The 14470-nt window shown below is 43.4% G+C and overlaps 1 protein-coding gene across 4 annotated transcripts; it reads left to right on the top strand.

The window, feature by feature from the left end:
* Positions 1 to 3215: 3215 nt before the first annotated feature.
* Positions 3216 to 8556, top strand: PDCL (phosducin like). 4 transcript variants are annotated; one of them, XM_059828710.1, is made up of 6 exons: positions 3216 to 3246; positions 4420 to 4465; positions 4771 to 4814; positions 5275 to 5449; positions 6516 to 6697; positions 7807 to 8556. In XM_059828710.1, exons 4-6 carry the CDS (start codon positions 5281 to 5283, stop codon positions 8356 to 8358), a joined length of 903 nt encoding a protein of 300 aa, XP_059684693.1. In that variant the 5' UTR covers positions 3216 to 3246; positions 4420 to 4465; positions 4771 to 4814; positions 5275 to 5280; the 3' UTR covers positions 8359 to 8556. The 4 variants fall into 4 exon arrangements, with proteins under 4 accessions (XP_059684693.1, XP_059684691.1, XP_059684692.1 ...); XM_059828708.1 differs by lacking the exon at positions 4420 to 4465 and adding an exon at positions 3781 to 3894 and having other exon boundaries at positions 3226 to 3246; XM_059828709.1 differs by lacking the exon at positions 4420 to 4465 and having other exon boundaries at positions 3228 to 3246.
* The last annotated feature ends 5914 nt before the right edge of the window (positions 8557 to 14470 follow it).

Below are 14470 nucleotides of genomic sequence, written 5' to 3'. Positions count from 1 at the left end.
AAATGCTTCTGAGATACTATTATTTGCTGTACAATGTAATTCCAAAACAGATATGCAAACAAGTATGTCTCTTTCATGGATATTTAAACAGTGAGATCTTCCATGTTGAAGGTGATGTAATTTTTTTAAAAGATTTTTAAATTTTAAATTGCTATTTTGTTACAAAAATAGAGAAAATATAAAGGTTTGAGAAGTCCTTATTTGCCCTCAGGGAAAGAGCCCTCTGTGCACCAGAACTCCACAGAACATCTTCAGCATGATCTGAGGGTGAATATATATACTACATAAATTGATTGTGTATTTACCTTAACTTTTTAATTTTAAAATTGCAATTTTAAAAACTTGGTTGTGCTCTGCTGGAGGGGGTTTGGGATAAGCTGCTTACACACATTTGCCTGTTTGTCCAGTGAAATTACATAAGCCTAACATGTTCCCGCCAAGCATATTGGCGTATTTAAGAACAGAGGTATCTCTATACTCTTGTCTGCAGCAGGAGGTCCCATGATAGAGCAGTTCTCTAGGGTGACCATACACTTCATATGGAAAGTTGGTTCTTAACTGAGGCTAGGGTTTTTTTAGTTGAATTTTTAATATATAGAATGACAGGCAAAAGAATTATTTGGGGCTTTTAACAGCGTGCCAGCTTTGTCTTATGGTTTTGACACTGACTGTGTGGTTTTTGCCATGAAACTATACCCTCCAGTGCGCTGAGAAGGAGAAGCTACAGGTGGGAACCTAGTTCTGGCTGCTTTCTTTGGTGAAGTTTCAGCCCTCGACCCTATATAAACAACTATGTATTCATTTGTCTAGTTGCAAATCAGGTGCCTTTGGGCTCTGGAAGGGCTTATTTTCTGACACTGAGATGTAGTAACTAATCTGTGTGTGTTAATAGCAGTGATTCCCATTTAGATTTTGGGCTAACTTACTGTGCTGTCAGAAAAAAGGCCCATAGCAGATTGGGGAAAGAGATTGGCTCTTTTGCTTTGCTTGGACAAGCATTTTGGGTTGTTTTGGGTTGGTTTTTTTGTTTTTGTTTTTTTTTGTCCCCACTAGGGGTACAGCAGGGATTTCACATGCAAGAGATACAGGAATTATTAGTATCTAAGTTAATTGTGTTGCCTCACTACCTGGATTCATTCCTTGGTTTGCCTCATTTCCCACATAGGTCTTAATAGAGACTAATGCTTGTGCTGGGAGAATGCTTGTGTGAGAAAGTAATTATCTGTACATTCTTAACATATACTTATAGCAGAGTGATTGCCCTGCTACTGATATTTTGTTCCTGTAAACAGGTGACAAGAAATGAATCTTAGTGTTTATGCAGATTTTGCATTGTAGAATGTATACTAGACCCTTCAAAGGAAAGGTTAGACTCTTTGCAAAGCAAACTGGCGTTGGTTCTTGGTAGTCTAGTACAGGGACACTAAAGTTTGACATTTTGATTTAGGAAAAAAAATAGTTGTACACAGCTGATTATGTTAAATAAGCTCTTAATTGCTCTTTGTAGAAGTCTAATTTGGAAGGTTTTAGTGCTTTGATAACACAATTGAAATTTTAATTTATCCTGTACTCAAGAGCTGAATGCTGTTCTTGTGTAATAGTGTACTAGGCTGGATGAGGTACAAAATAATGCACAGTGGTCAGAAACAGCTGAGGAAAGAACACTTAAAATGACTTGATCTAAACTCAGAATAGTTCCAAACATTGGTTTTGTTTGCTTTTTTTAAAGCACAAGTTGTCAAGTTGTACCTGTTGCTGTACATAAACACTGTATGCCAGCAGCTCCTTGATCATCTTTGTGAACAGACTTTTCATTATTATTCGACTGTTGTTAAAGGAAGATGTGGAATTTGAGAGTGTAACAAAATGAGAAATGATGGGATTATCTATGTAAAAGTCCATTCTTTATGTTGCAGTTTTAATCCCTTTGTTAGGAAATTCCCTCTGACTGAGGGACTTCTGCAAGCAGAACACAATAAATGTGCTTTTTTTAAATGACCCAATTTTCCAGTATAAATGAACAGCTGACTTTGGCAGTAGTCATCACCGTGTATCTCTTTGCTGGCAAGGGAGCACGATAAGTTAAATAAAAAAAAAAAAAGCTGTCAGTGATGAGATGAAGCAAATCTGAATAGTCAAGGTGACCAATACCCAAACATAATACTACACCCCGTTATTTAAGAAGGATGCTTGTGGAAGCTTTCAGTCACTCAAGATTTCGCTGTAAGAGCTGAAATAAAACGGAGCCTGGCTGCATTTATTACTGCCAAAAGCCAAGGTCATTTGCACATAGCCCATCAATTTATCCAGAGTAGATCTCAGTTAATCCAAGGCATGGAAATGCATGCATTTTCTTAGCTGGGCAAACAAGTACATTATACGGTAGTTGTGATACAACACATGTGGCTTTTATTTGTACTGCACATACCCACTGTACAGCCACTCAGAAGTATTGTGGTTAGCTTGCAGCATCTGCTGTCCGCATTTATACTGTTTACTGCGTATTCTTTTCCCTGGAAGTTTTAAAGAAAATTTTTTTTTTCTTGTTGCATTGATTACATTTTATAAATTTGCTTAGCTGGAAAGTTTGGGAAAAGAGGCCTGTTTGTCAATTGTACAACCGATTGTGAAGCTCTAGTGTGAATATTTTTACGTCTGTATTAGACATTTTCTTTGCAAATCTATTGTTCGATTGAAATGTAAATGAAATAAAAGATGGTGTACACCCATCATGTATAAAGCAGGCACCATCGCTACGATGGATTTAATGCTCATTTTTATGGCGCATTCTCAGCTTCTATTTAAAACTATAATTTAAAAAAAATCTGTAAAATGAAATGGGGATATATGGGGGAGTAAATTCTATTCCGTTTATTTCGGTTCTGAGTTCCCAGCGGTAATGTTTCCCTTGGTGGTAGAAGTAGGGCCCGGCGGGGCGCTGCCCGTGTGTGTGCTGTAGCACTGAAGTGCAGAGGTTGTGGCTTTGGCTGGTCACGGAGTAGAGCATCCTGGTTTTCAGTGTTTGAGAGACTTGATGGAAGAAGTTTGCAGTATTGACATGTATTTGCATGCACGAATAAAAATTATTTGTCCACCTTAACCGCCTCTTTGCCTTCAACCGGGGCGGGGCGGGGGGGGGGGGGTGCCGGGCGGAGCGGCGGCTGTCTCCTCCCCGGCCCCTCGCGCCGCCTCCTTCCCGCCCTGCCCCGCGCGCCGAGAGGCAGCCCCGGACGGCGGCGGGCAGCGGTGAGGCGGCGGGGCCGGGCCGGGGCGGTGGGCGCGCCGGGGGCCGCCCGCTCTCGGAGCGCCGCCCGGGCCGGCCGCTCCCGTCCCCCGCGGCGAGCCGGCCTCGCCCGGGGCGGAGCGCGGCCGCCGTCGTGCCCTGGCTGGGCTGGAGGGCGGCGGGCGCGGCCTAAGGCGGCGGCCCCGGGCTGCCCGGCGGGGAAGGGGCCGGGCGGCGCGGCCCGGGGTGCGGGAAAGGAGGCGGGGGGGGGGTGCGGCGGGGAAGGGGCCTTCAGAGCAGCTGCCCGCTCCTGCTGACGCGGAGCTGTTCCGCTCTCCGCCTCGGCACCGTCCGGTGCCCCCGGGCTGAGCACCCGCGTTTGTGGAAACGGGCTTCGTGGTGCGGGTTGTCACGGCCCGGGTGCGGCCGCAGCTGCGCGGGCCCCCGCCCCAACTCGGGGTGCCTCTTCCGTAGCGCTCTGAGAAGCGATCTCAGTCATCCGGGGCCGTCCGGCCCTCTCCTCCCTGATCTGCTTAACCTGCTTTTAACTCTTGCAGAACCTGCGAGGGTTGGCAGAAAAAGCGAGCGCCCTGCTTCGCCCCTCCATCGCTCTGCGCGTCTGTGTCAAATAGGCGTTAATGGGGCTGACTTGTAGCGTCCTGCAGCGTTAAGTATGAGACCAAATCAACTGACTTCAGTAAAGTTGCCGATTTTTCTTTTTAATGAAAGTTTGTCACGCAAACTCACACATCACAGGTCCGCAGGCGCATACCTGACCTTAGCGGCACTCTTTTCTACACCCTTTGCCCCTCACCCAGGAGAGAAGAGTAATTCTCAGGCATTCTGTGTCTCCATCAAGATGAGATCTGATCAGCAGCTCCTTTAGAGGATCCTGGCGGAAGGAGCCAGTGCAGAGAGAGCCCCAAACTCTTTAAGGTGCCCCGTGGTTCTTCAGCTTTCCATCTCTTGGAAGCATCTGATCTTTCTGTTCTCCTGATGTGAGAGGTGTACAAAGGCTGCAAACGCTGATGCTCAGTAGCTTTAGAGGGTGGATTCTGCTGTTGTTAATTTCTACTTAGCAGAAGGTATTTTGGATTAAACAATGTTTCACTTGGGAAAAGTGAGGGTTTTTAGGATAGTTGCAATCACTTTATCAGTGTGTCAGCATCTAATTTCAGCGTTGTCTATGCAAACAGGATGCTGTTGACTTCTGTGAAGATGCCCGATGTGGTCGGTGGACAGGTGAAAAGATGACAGACGTGAAGATCTTTCTTTTGATATGTTATTTCTTAGCCTGGATGTGATGGTCATGAAATTGTAGCACTGACTGCACTAAGCATTTGTATGTTCGGTCTCAATACTTAGAAAGTATGTTTTCTGTGTTTGAGAGTAACCGCTTTTTTATTAAACAGCAAACGTGGTTGCATTTTCTTTAAACTTTTTTCCCTTGCATGTGTTATGTTAATTAAATGTGCCGGATTTCTGCAAAATTTTTGAGATTGTCTTCGACAATTTGAATTAATATAATCTGAAATATCTTCTTCCAGGTTTTGATAGAAGCTTGTCTCTGAAGGACTGGAAAGGAATAAAGGTCAGAACATTTTGATTTGATTAATGACATTGATCATTTTTCAGCTCAAATAAATCATTGTTAAAATAGTGCAAATAATACTGGAAATTTAGATTTCGATAACTGGGAAATCAACCTCATGGAGCTGTCTGAGTGAGGCTGGTAAGACTCCTGAATCACGGTTGGAAAATTCATTCTCCATGAATGAGAACACACATAACATGTTTCTGCACTAGTGAGCCTCAAAGCAGTTCTATTCATAAAGGTTTCTAACTTAAGTGAGTTTGAAATTGTGACTAAGAATTAACTCACGCGACCTACTGCGCTGTAGGCTGTTCGATAGTGGGCTGTAAACTGTTCGTATGTGGCTAAAAAACTGCTCTGAGGAAGTAAAGGACTGTTGTCATGCATTTAAAGTGGTATCTCGCGCTGCATATTTGAATGAGAGATCCGGTCTCTATTTCATTAATTTATTTTTTAGAACGTAATGACTACTTTGGATGATAAACTGCTTGGTGAGAAGCTCCAGTATTATTACAGCAGTAGTGAGGGTGAGGATGAAGACAGTGAGAAGGAAGATGAAGAAGGGGAGAGCACCATTCCTGAAAGCGTTGGGGAAGTAGAGCTTAGCAGTGATGGCAGTGCAGTCAACACAGGTATCGTCATCTCAAACTAACTGTTTTGTAAATACTTTGTTTATTGGAAGATTCATGTGTTTTTCTAAAATTCATTTTTCGAAATGAAAGTCCTATGCATACTTAAGTCAGAGATTGATCATTTCCTGGCTATAGTCTAACCTTATTTTTAATAGCTGGTTCTTTATTTTAATGTTTGAGTTCTTCGAGAGAGACTTCAGCATTATATCGAAAGCAGTTAGGCTTTGCATACAAAGCTGATTTGTACAGTTTGGTTGGTAACGCATAAATTTCTTTCCTGTAAGCCACCCAGTTGTTAACCACTAGCAGGTAGGTGCTGAACCAGTACGTGAGGAATAGACAGAAAGCGGCCAGGCCTTCCCAAAATAGCGTTCTCTACTGCCACTGTCAGAGGCACAGTATGAGTCTGTGTGGATCGTTGGTGTGATCCAGAGGGTATTTCTTATGTTCTTATGAAAGACTGGCCCTCTGTGTTTTATGGTTTCTCTGAGAATGAGGAAAAATCTTCTTCCTGCATGTGTTCCCATCATTCACCTGAAGGAAGAATGGAAAAATTATAGTACTAAACTGGCGTACTTAGAGAGGACCTGAAAAAGTAACTCCACGGGGCCCCAGCAGCAAGGTAGCAGCAAGGTGCAGTCTCTAACAATTAACACTATTGTACATCACAGAATGTACTTCTGTACAAGAGCATTGGCACACTTAATTATACTTTCCCATCATTATTTTTGTTCTTATGAAAAGCCGTACTAACAATAGGGGAATTCTTGAGGGCTGGTGGTTCTACTTCAAGAGCACAGATATTCATCTTTGGAATAATCTTTGGGACAATTATGAGAGTAGGCTAGTTAGATAAGCTTTAGTCGTCTTAGGAAAAAAAATAGATACAAGCTCAAGGACATGTAAATGGTAAATTACTTCTTTTTGTTTCATTTCAACGTTTTGCACAGTATACAAAAAGTTTATGACAGGGCCACTATTTTACTGCTGACTTATTACTTGAATTTTAAATGCTAGGTGTAATTTATTACCTTTTTATACCAAATGCATACATATTTAATTTCAGGTCCCAAAGGAGTCATTAATGACTGGCGAAGATTTAAACAACTGGAAACCGAACAGCGGCAGGAGCAGCGCAGAGAAATGGAACGACTCATAAAAAAGTTATCTATGACCTGTAGATCTCACTTAGATGAAGAGACTGATAAGCAGAAGCAGAAAGAGCTTCAGGAAAAAATCAATGGAAAGGTAGCATGGCAGGAAGGAATTAAAATGCCACTTAAATGTTTAACATCTTCAGTTTCATTGTTTGTGTATGTGAAGCAGATAGGAATCCTTGTTCTGTCATTAGATATGTATCGTTTCTCCCTAGTAAATAGGAATGCAGCAGCGGTATAAGAGGTGCATTGTAACTGTATTTGCCAGATGTTGTCAAGTTTAATTATTTTGCATTTTAGTGGTGTTCCAGGAGCATTGCATTTGCCTGTGTTAAGAAATAAGCAATTTAGCTGCTATACCGAAGAAGTCCAGATCCTTTTTGCCGATTTCCCTTATCTGTTTATCAAATAAGTCAACTTCAGGGCATTAATACGAAGAGTTGTACAGCAAACCTGTGAATACTGCCTCCCATGCCTAAAACAAGAGTTTAGGAGTCCTTACTGATTTCATATTTAGTAAGTGGGTATTGAGAATTTAGCTTTGATTTTGAGCTCCAAAGATAGAAGGCGTTGGAAATAGCGAATGGTTTTAATCAACCAGGCTGTATAACTAGCTCTTACAGTTCTAGTCAGAGAAGTTACTAATCAGCAGACAGTGTTTCGCACTTTCAGATGATGAAAGCTGGCCACACTGCCCTGTACCTTGAGTGATGCAAATAAGTTTAACAAAGCAAGTGAACAGATACGAAATACATAAAATCCTGTTAATTTTAGTTCTACACACAAGATAGTGCATTTGGTTGCCACAAAATGTTAACTGAAAAACTAAATGAAAAAGAAGCTGGACTGAGGTCAGGCACGGTATCCAAATCAGTGCTCATAGCTTAGTGAAAGCACATAGCCACCATTAACCTGAATTAAAGTGGGAGCACGGAGCAGCCACTTGTGTTATTAGTGCAGGGTGTGGAAACTAGAAAACCCAAGGCTGAAATCACTGTTCCCACTGGACATGGTTTCTAATTAGATCAAAATGGAGTATAATACAGAGGGTGTTTGAGCCTTCATGGGTTGCACTTTGCTGTTATTAAAGATGAGTGACCCACATTAATCCTCTTGATTGATAGTCTCATTATATAAGTGACCCATATAGTGATGCAGGTCTTTTTCTTTTTTTCATGTATCTTTGTATGTGTTTTTTAGATGACGTTACAAGAATATAACATGATTCACAATGATGAAGATGATGAGGAATTTTTGCAGCGGTACAGGAAGCAGCGAATGGAGGAGATGAGACAGCAGTTGTACAGTGGGCAGCAATTTAAACAGGTTTTTGAGATTACCAGTGGAGAAGCGTTTTTGGACACAGTTGATAAGGAGCATAAGAGCACACTGATCATGATCCATATTTATGAAGATGATATCCCCGGCACCGAATCCCTGAACGGCTGTATGATCTGCCTGGCTGCTGAGTATCCAACAGTTAAATTTTGCAGAGTAAAGAGTTCGCTCATCGGTGCTAGCACTCGCTTTACTAATAATGCTCTGCCAGCTTTGCTGATCTATAAGGCAGGTGAGCTCATTGGCAATTTTGTGCGAATCACTGACCAGCTTGGAGAAGATTTTTTTGCTGTAGACCTGGAGGCTTTTCTGCAGGAGTGCGGATTGCTTCCAGAAAAAGACCTAGTGCTCCTGACTTCTATACATAATCCATCTGCATGTTACAGTGAAGACAGTGATCTGGAAATAGACTGAATCACTTGTACCAAGGGCCAGTAGGTGTAGTTGTACTGTGGGATGTTCTTGTGCTAGGGGTTGTTCTCTTTCTTCCGTAGCATGGGTACGTATTCTTCCCCTTCATGCACTTAGACTTTTGCTCGTTAAAAATTTGTTAACATAAGGAATTCCTAACATTTTCTTAAATTAATTCAATAAAGTACGCACTGAAACAGTCTTGCTTTTATGCAATTCAAATGTATTTTACTAAACATGAAGTTCTAACACAATTCAGTAAGTTTAGGAAATTGAGTATTGTCATCTCTGTTCTCGAAATCACTTATATTTTTTTAAACATTTTGTTCTCAGATGAGCTGTGTATGGTCAGTCTCCTTACAGGTTTCCTGAAACAGTGTATGTGAATACCAGTTGGCTCGAGATGTGGCCACCTACTCACTAAGACAAGCATTGAGACTGCAAATAAAGAAGTTTTTAAGCATTCAAGACTTTTATTAACCTGGCGCTGAACTGCTGCCAGTTAACAGTGCAAGGTCCCATCATCTGTTCCCCAATTTGCAGTCTCCTTGGAAGTACCTTCTTGTTCTAACACTTGGCATCCCATTTTTGTTCCTTTCGCACTGAGAAGTAACAGCAGCCCCTGACTTCATCCTGAAAATTACTTTTCAGCTGGAGAGGGTTCTTCTTTCTTTTACCTTGCCTGAGACTTAAATGAGAAAATCTTCCTTCAGTTACAGCTCTTAATACATTCTTGGGTTTTAAAATACCCACCCTTAGAGTTCATAGTAGTCACTTCATTAGCAAATTATCTCTGCCTCTTAAGAGAGAGACCGTCTATTATAAGAGCTCCAACATGTGTGCTGAGTAGCATCAAGGAGAATTTTGTTGGCAAAATGCAGAATTAGGACTTGAATAACCTCAGAATTTCATCTCTCTCTCAAATTACTAAATCAGTGCTAAAGTCCATTTCTGTCTGCCTCAGCTGGGTCATCAGATGTATTTTGAATATTAATAACCCCTGGCCCTGGCAGGTGACTGGATGGCTTTTGTGGGAAAGCAGCCTTGAGCCAAGAGACCAGGTCACCTGTACAGGTGGTCAGTAGCCGGCCCGTTTTTTCACAGCTGATTCCCTTCTCTGAAGCTCAGTATCCAGTTTCTGCACAGAGTGTTCAGCAGGATCAAAAACATTGCCACTGTCCTGGTTTTCCTTTGACGGCAGCTTTTTGGGAGCATGTTTTTGAACCACGCATCAGTGGAGTTCACTAAGAAAAAAACCTTGGGGGGTGGGGGTGAAACCTTTGTGGAGCATGCTATTTTTCCCTCTGTCCGTTGTAAGAAGTAACAAACAACAAGGCCTCCTCAAAAGCATCACCACAGCTGTTTCAGTTGCCCAGGGACACTGATCTTAAAGTCCTCGTCTTCCCCAAAAATGGGGTGACTCCTGCTCCTGGACATGGAATAAAAGCCATCCCGCACTGGCTCAGCCCGTCGGTCTCTTCGTGAACATTATTGCTACTGAACGCAGCAGCTGCGTTATTACGCTTCGCTCCTGCAGCACCTTTGTCATTACCATTTGTCAGTGATTACGTTTTCATTAAGGTGTGTTTATTTATTTTGTTTGTGCTCTACTTCCTTCACAAATCAGGTCATAATACAGGGAAGTAATTTTCAGGGTTTCTGTTATGTTAAAGTTCACCCTGCCTCCAGCAAGGCTGGTGCTGCGTAGCTGTGAGATAACCTGGGTAGCATTAGAAGCCATTAGCAATTTATAGCGAATGCAAGCATGAGAACCTCCGATGATGCAGAGCGAGGTAAAGGCTTTACTGGCCAGGTTATGGCGTGGCTGAATTGCTCAAACAATGTACCTAGCACAAATAAGCATGTTGAATGTGCTCACTCTTTACTTAGTTACTATTGAATCGTTGTCCACATACTTGATTTGATATTACAACATGTTTGCTTTCTCATGCATTACTTACTTTGCTCGTTATTTTTTAATTTTGAGGAAAGTAGACTATCATTACCTAAATGCATGAGCCAATGTAATGCCGTGTTTAATGATTAAATTTAATGGCAAGTTTTCTGTAAGGCACTTTGGAACACCAGGAAGAAATGCAAATGTCTCTGTGTAAGCACTAGGTTCTTAATAAGAATGCATTTTAGGATAGAAAAAGAAGAATTTGTAATTGTATCTATTTGAACTGTATTTTAAAAAGTAGTATAAGCAGAAAAACAAACAATTTGTAATTAAAAATTACTGAGTTGGCACAAGATGTAGCTGTTTTAAGGAAACTGGCAGAAATCCAGAGTTTAAAATGTGGTAAGAGATTATTTTTTTTCATCTCAAAATTGCAGGAAAAAACCCCATGAAAGTTACATGAAATTAAATCATTGAGCATGGATATCGGCACATTTAAGAAAAAAAAATAAAGTAGCTGTAATTTATATTCAGGATGAGATTCAGTGAAGTCTGTTGTGGAGACAGGGTGCATATTAGCATCATAATAAAACCTGGCTCGGAGAGGGGGTTAGGGAAGAGCTGACTGCTTGAGTTGCTTTGAAGTTTTATTTTTATAAAGTGGTTTTTTTGGCCCCTATGGCAGCAAAACTGTAATAGGATCAAAACCTCTCCTGCTGCTCGATGTCAGATGGCCTGCAGCAAGGTGACTCCTGGTTATTAATCTCCAGTGCTCAGGTATATGATAGATGGTTTACAGTGCCGATGGCAAAAAGGAAAAGAAAAAAGGTCTGAATCCAATTAATCATTGATCTGGAAGGATATAATAAGCGCAAGGGAGAGGGGGGTAGAGAGAAGATGTGCTACAACACTGCTCCTTGTTCTCCGCACAGGCAGCCCAAATGTGAGCAGGACGGGGAGGCTGGCGGCGGCGGTGGCGGCTGCTGAGAAGTGTCGCTGGCAGTGCTGGGCGCTGCCGCCGATGCTTTTGTCCATTCGTGAGGCTAAATCCTGCCAAACTGACCCAACTGGTAATTGTGTGCCCTAAAAAAACCAGCATTCTTAATATGCATTAAACAATACAACAAAACTAATTTAGAATAGGTTAGTTACTAATTTCTAAGTGTCTGTCTCCTGTCCATTCCATACAAATAAAAACTACAACTCATACCAACACTGTATCTGTAAATGTTCTGGTTGAAGTGTTAAATTCTGCTTAATTTCTCTAATTCTAGATGTGGTCCTGACGTGCAGATTAAGAATTGGGGTGTATTTATAGACACATACAGGGACTAAAGTGAAAATGAAATTGTACAAACACCTACATAAAATCAAACTGTTTTGAAACATTCAACTTGGCATCGAGAGTGTCAGGTTTTCGGTTTGATCCCGGTGCCTCTCCTTCCCCCAAAGCCATTGTACTCTGTCACCGTCAGAACTTCATTTAAATTGATGCATCCCTACTAAAGGACAAGAGGAAATGGCCTCAAGTTGTGCCAGGGGAGGTTTAGGCTGGATATTAGGAAAAATTTCTTTACTGAGTGATGAAGCACTGGCAGAGGCTGCCCAGGGAGGTGGTGGAGTCACCATCCCTGGAGGTGTTCAAGGAACGTGTGGCCGTGGCACTGTGGGACATGGTTTAGTGGGCATGGTGGGGTTGGGGTGATGGTTGGACTTGATGATCTCACAGGTCTTTTCCAACCGTAGTGATTCTGTAAATGGTTTGATTTTGAATAAAGGATGCTTCTTAATTTTGTCAAAGATGTTTCATCTCTCTTTTCCAGTACAGCAGCTTCCCTAGTGCATAACATTGTTCTTGGCAGAAAGTGGAGAGATTGTGCCAGTGGGTTTCAGTATTGTGCAGGGCTCTGGTGCGGTGGGTGGTAGAAATTGGTCAACCGTGATGGCTGAAGGGACATTCCCACCTCCTCTCACCAGCAATTCTGCTGCTTTTTTTAGTGCATCTGATGAAATTGGTCCCAGATACAAACATTGCTCGTGAAAGGCCAAGGGAGTCTGCAGTCCTGGTGCAGAGCGACCGGAGTCACCTTGTCTCATACTGGCAGAGCTGTGCAGGCATTGTTCGTGTTTTAACGTTTTTCAGATGCAATTCTGCCAGCATCTAAAAGCTGTAAATAAAAGCAAACTTTCTTAAATCTGTTAGTTTCAACAGGACAAGAGAGCTCAGAAAGAAAGCAGCCGGTCCTGGAAAATAAGGTTGGTATTTATCACCTTTGAATGTTTTGAGACATTTACACTAGTTGTATCTCTAAAATACGACTGTAAGTTAATGCATGGTTAAGATCCAACGAACAAGACTTCTTCCAACTGAGATGTTATGTACTCTGTCTTTGCTGTCCGTCCTTTTGTTGCCCCATTGTCTATCTGCTACTTCTCAAGCATAGGACAAACGTGCAGACATGGCCCGGGTGGATTTGGCTCTTCCTGCAGATAGCGGCTCTCTGGCCGGTTGTTTTTATGCGTTGCCTTGGCTGCAGCCTGGTCTGGTTTATGTGATACACCCCTCAGATCAAGAAGGTACATGTACCCAGTCTAAGTCATCTCTGTGTCTGATTTTCATCTTCAAGAAGTACTATAAATACGAGTTGAAAAAAACCACTTGTCAGGTAGGTTGTGTTGCCTCTGGGAGATGTTTTGTTTTGGAAAAAGCAGCCTGCTGCAGAGAGGGCAGCCAGAAACAACTGTTTTTATAGGAGGGCATAGTTCTGCATTGGGAGAGAGGAGTGTAAAATCACCCGGGTTTGTTCACGTTTAATGATGTTCCAATACAAACAGTAGAATTTGGCCACAGAATGCGAATGCACAAGGAAATGCAGATGGCTGTTTGGTGACGGCAGGAATGAAATCACGGGATGAGCTTATCTTGGGCATTTAGTCACGGTGCTGACCTGGGTGCCAGGCAATAAGGGACAAGATTTAGAAAAGTTAAGTTTATACTGATTTTTTTTGGCCTCCAATCTACCTCTTCTTTCTAAAATGTTCAACATACGCCTTTGCTGAAAATCCAAACAAATGTTCCTGTGCAACCGCTGGCGTGACTCACGCCACAAAGGGGCCTGCTGGGGCGGGCACGGGGAGTCCAGGCACCTTGCTCAGATGAGGGATTGCTTTTCCATTCAGCCTCAGGACCCTATTTGGTTTTGCCGCTGTGGAGTTTAGATGACTTCCCAGTGCGGATCTTGATCGGGCGTGGGGCGGGCGCGGGGAGTCCGGGCACCTTGCTCAGATGAGGGATTGCTTTTCCATTCAGCCTCAGGACCCTATTTGGTTTTGCCGCTGTGGAGTTTAGATGACTTCCCAGTGCGGATCTTGATCGGGCGTGGGGCTGGACGGGTGCGGGCTGCCCGGAGAGGGAAACCCCGGAGCAGCTGCAGCCCGGCTGCAACCTCTGCCCCTTTCCCTCTAACCGTTGGGACCACATTGCATGAAAAAGCATTGCAGACAATTGATCTTCCTCGTACTGCCCGCTCTGGTCGGTAACAACCTCCTGCTCAGTAAATCATCGCCTACGAGGTCGCACAACCACAGACAGATGTTTTCATTGTTGCTGCTCGCGCCGCACGAACACGAGGCAGCGCCATCCTCCCGGCCACGTCCATCCCTGTGCGGGGAAGCTGCAGCTGGGCTCCTCGGAGGCGCTTGTTTAAAAAATCAGAGGACGTCCTGTGAGCTGTGTTTACCAAGAGCCCAAACAGAGGGTACGTCTGGCGGCGCTCGCCTCTGCGCCGTCCCCAGAGCTTGCAGTGGTGGTGGGAGCTTGGAGCCCTTGCCCCGGCTGGGTGATGCTGGTGGGTGCACCAGACTACACACTGCGTTTAGATGCAAACTACTGCCTTCCACCTTGGATGTGGCTGCGGCATTGTGATGGACAAGGCGGTGATGATGTGAGCGATTTCTGCAAACTGCCATGGCTGAAAGACTAGCAAAGACAACGCAAGGGCTCAGCAGTGCGGGGCTGGGGGAAGCTCCATGTGGGGCTGTGGGTCCCCGGGCTGGCGGAGGAGGAGGTTTCAATAGCGTGTTGGATGCTGTGCCTGGGATTGGTACGTGTTAGTCCTACAAAGAAACAATTTCAAAGCTTTTCCTGCTAGCAGAAGGGTGAGGCATAGGAGGGAGATGCTTTGCTGTCCTGGACTGTGCCGTGTGGGAGCTGGT

This window comes from Gavia stellata, chromosome 24 (assembly GCF_030936135.1).
Source record: "Gavia stellata isolate bGavSte3 chromosome 24, bGavSte3.hap2, whole genome shotgun sequence".
Lineage (NCBI taxonomy): Eukaryota > Metazoa > Chordata > Aves > Gaviiformes > Gaviidae > Gavia > Gavia stellata.
The sequence above is the reverse complement of the archived record's forward strand: the minus strand, read 5'-3'. Positions and strand labels throughout refer to the sequence as shown.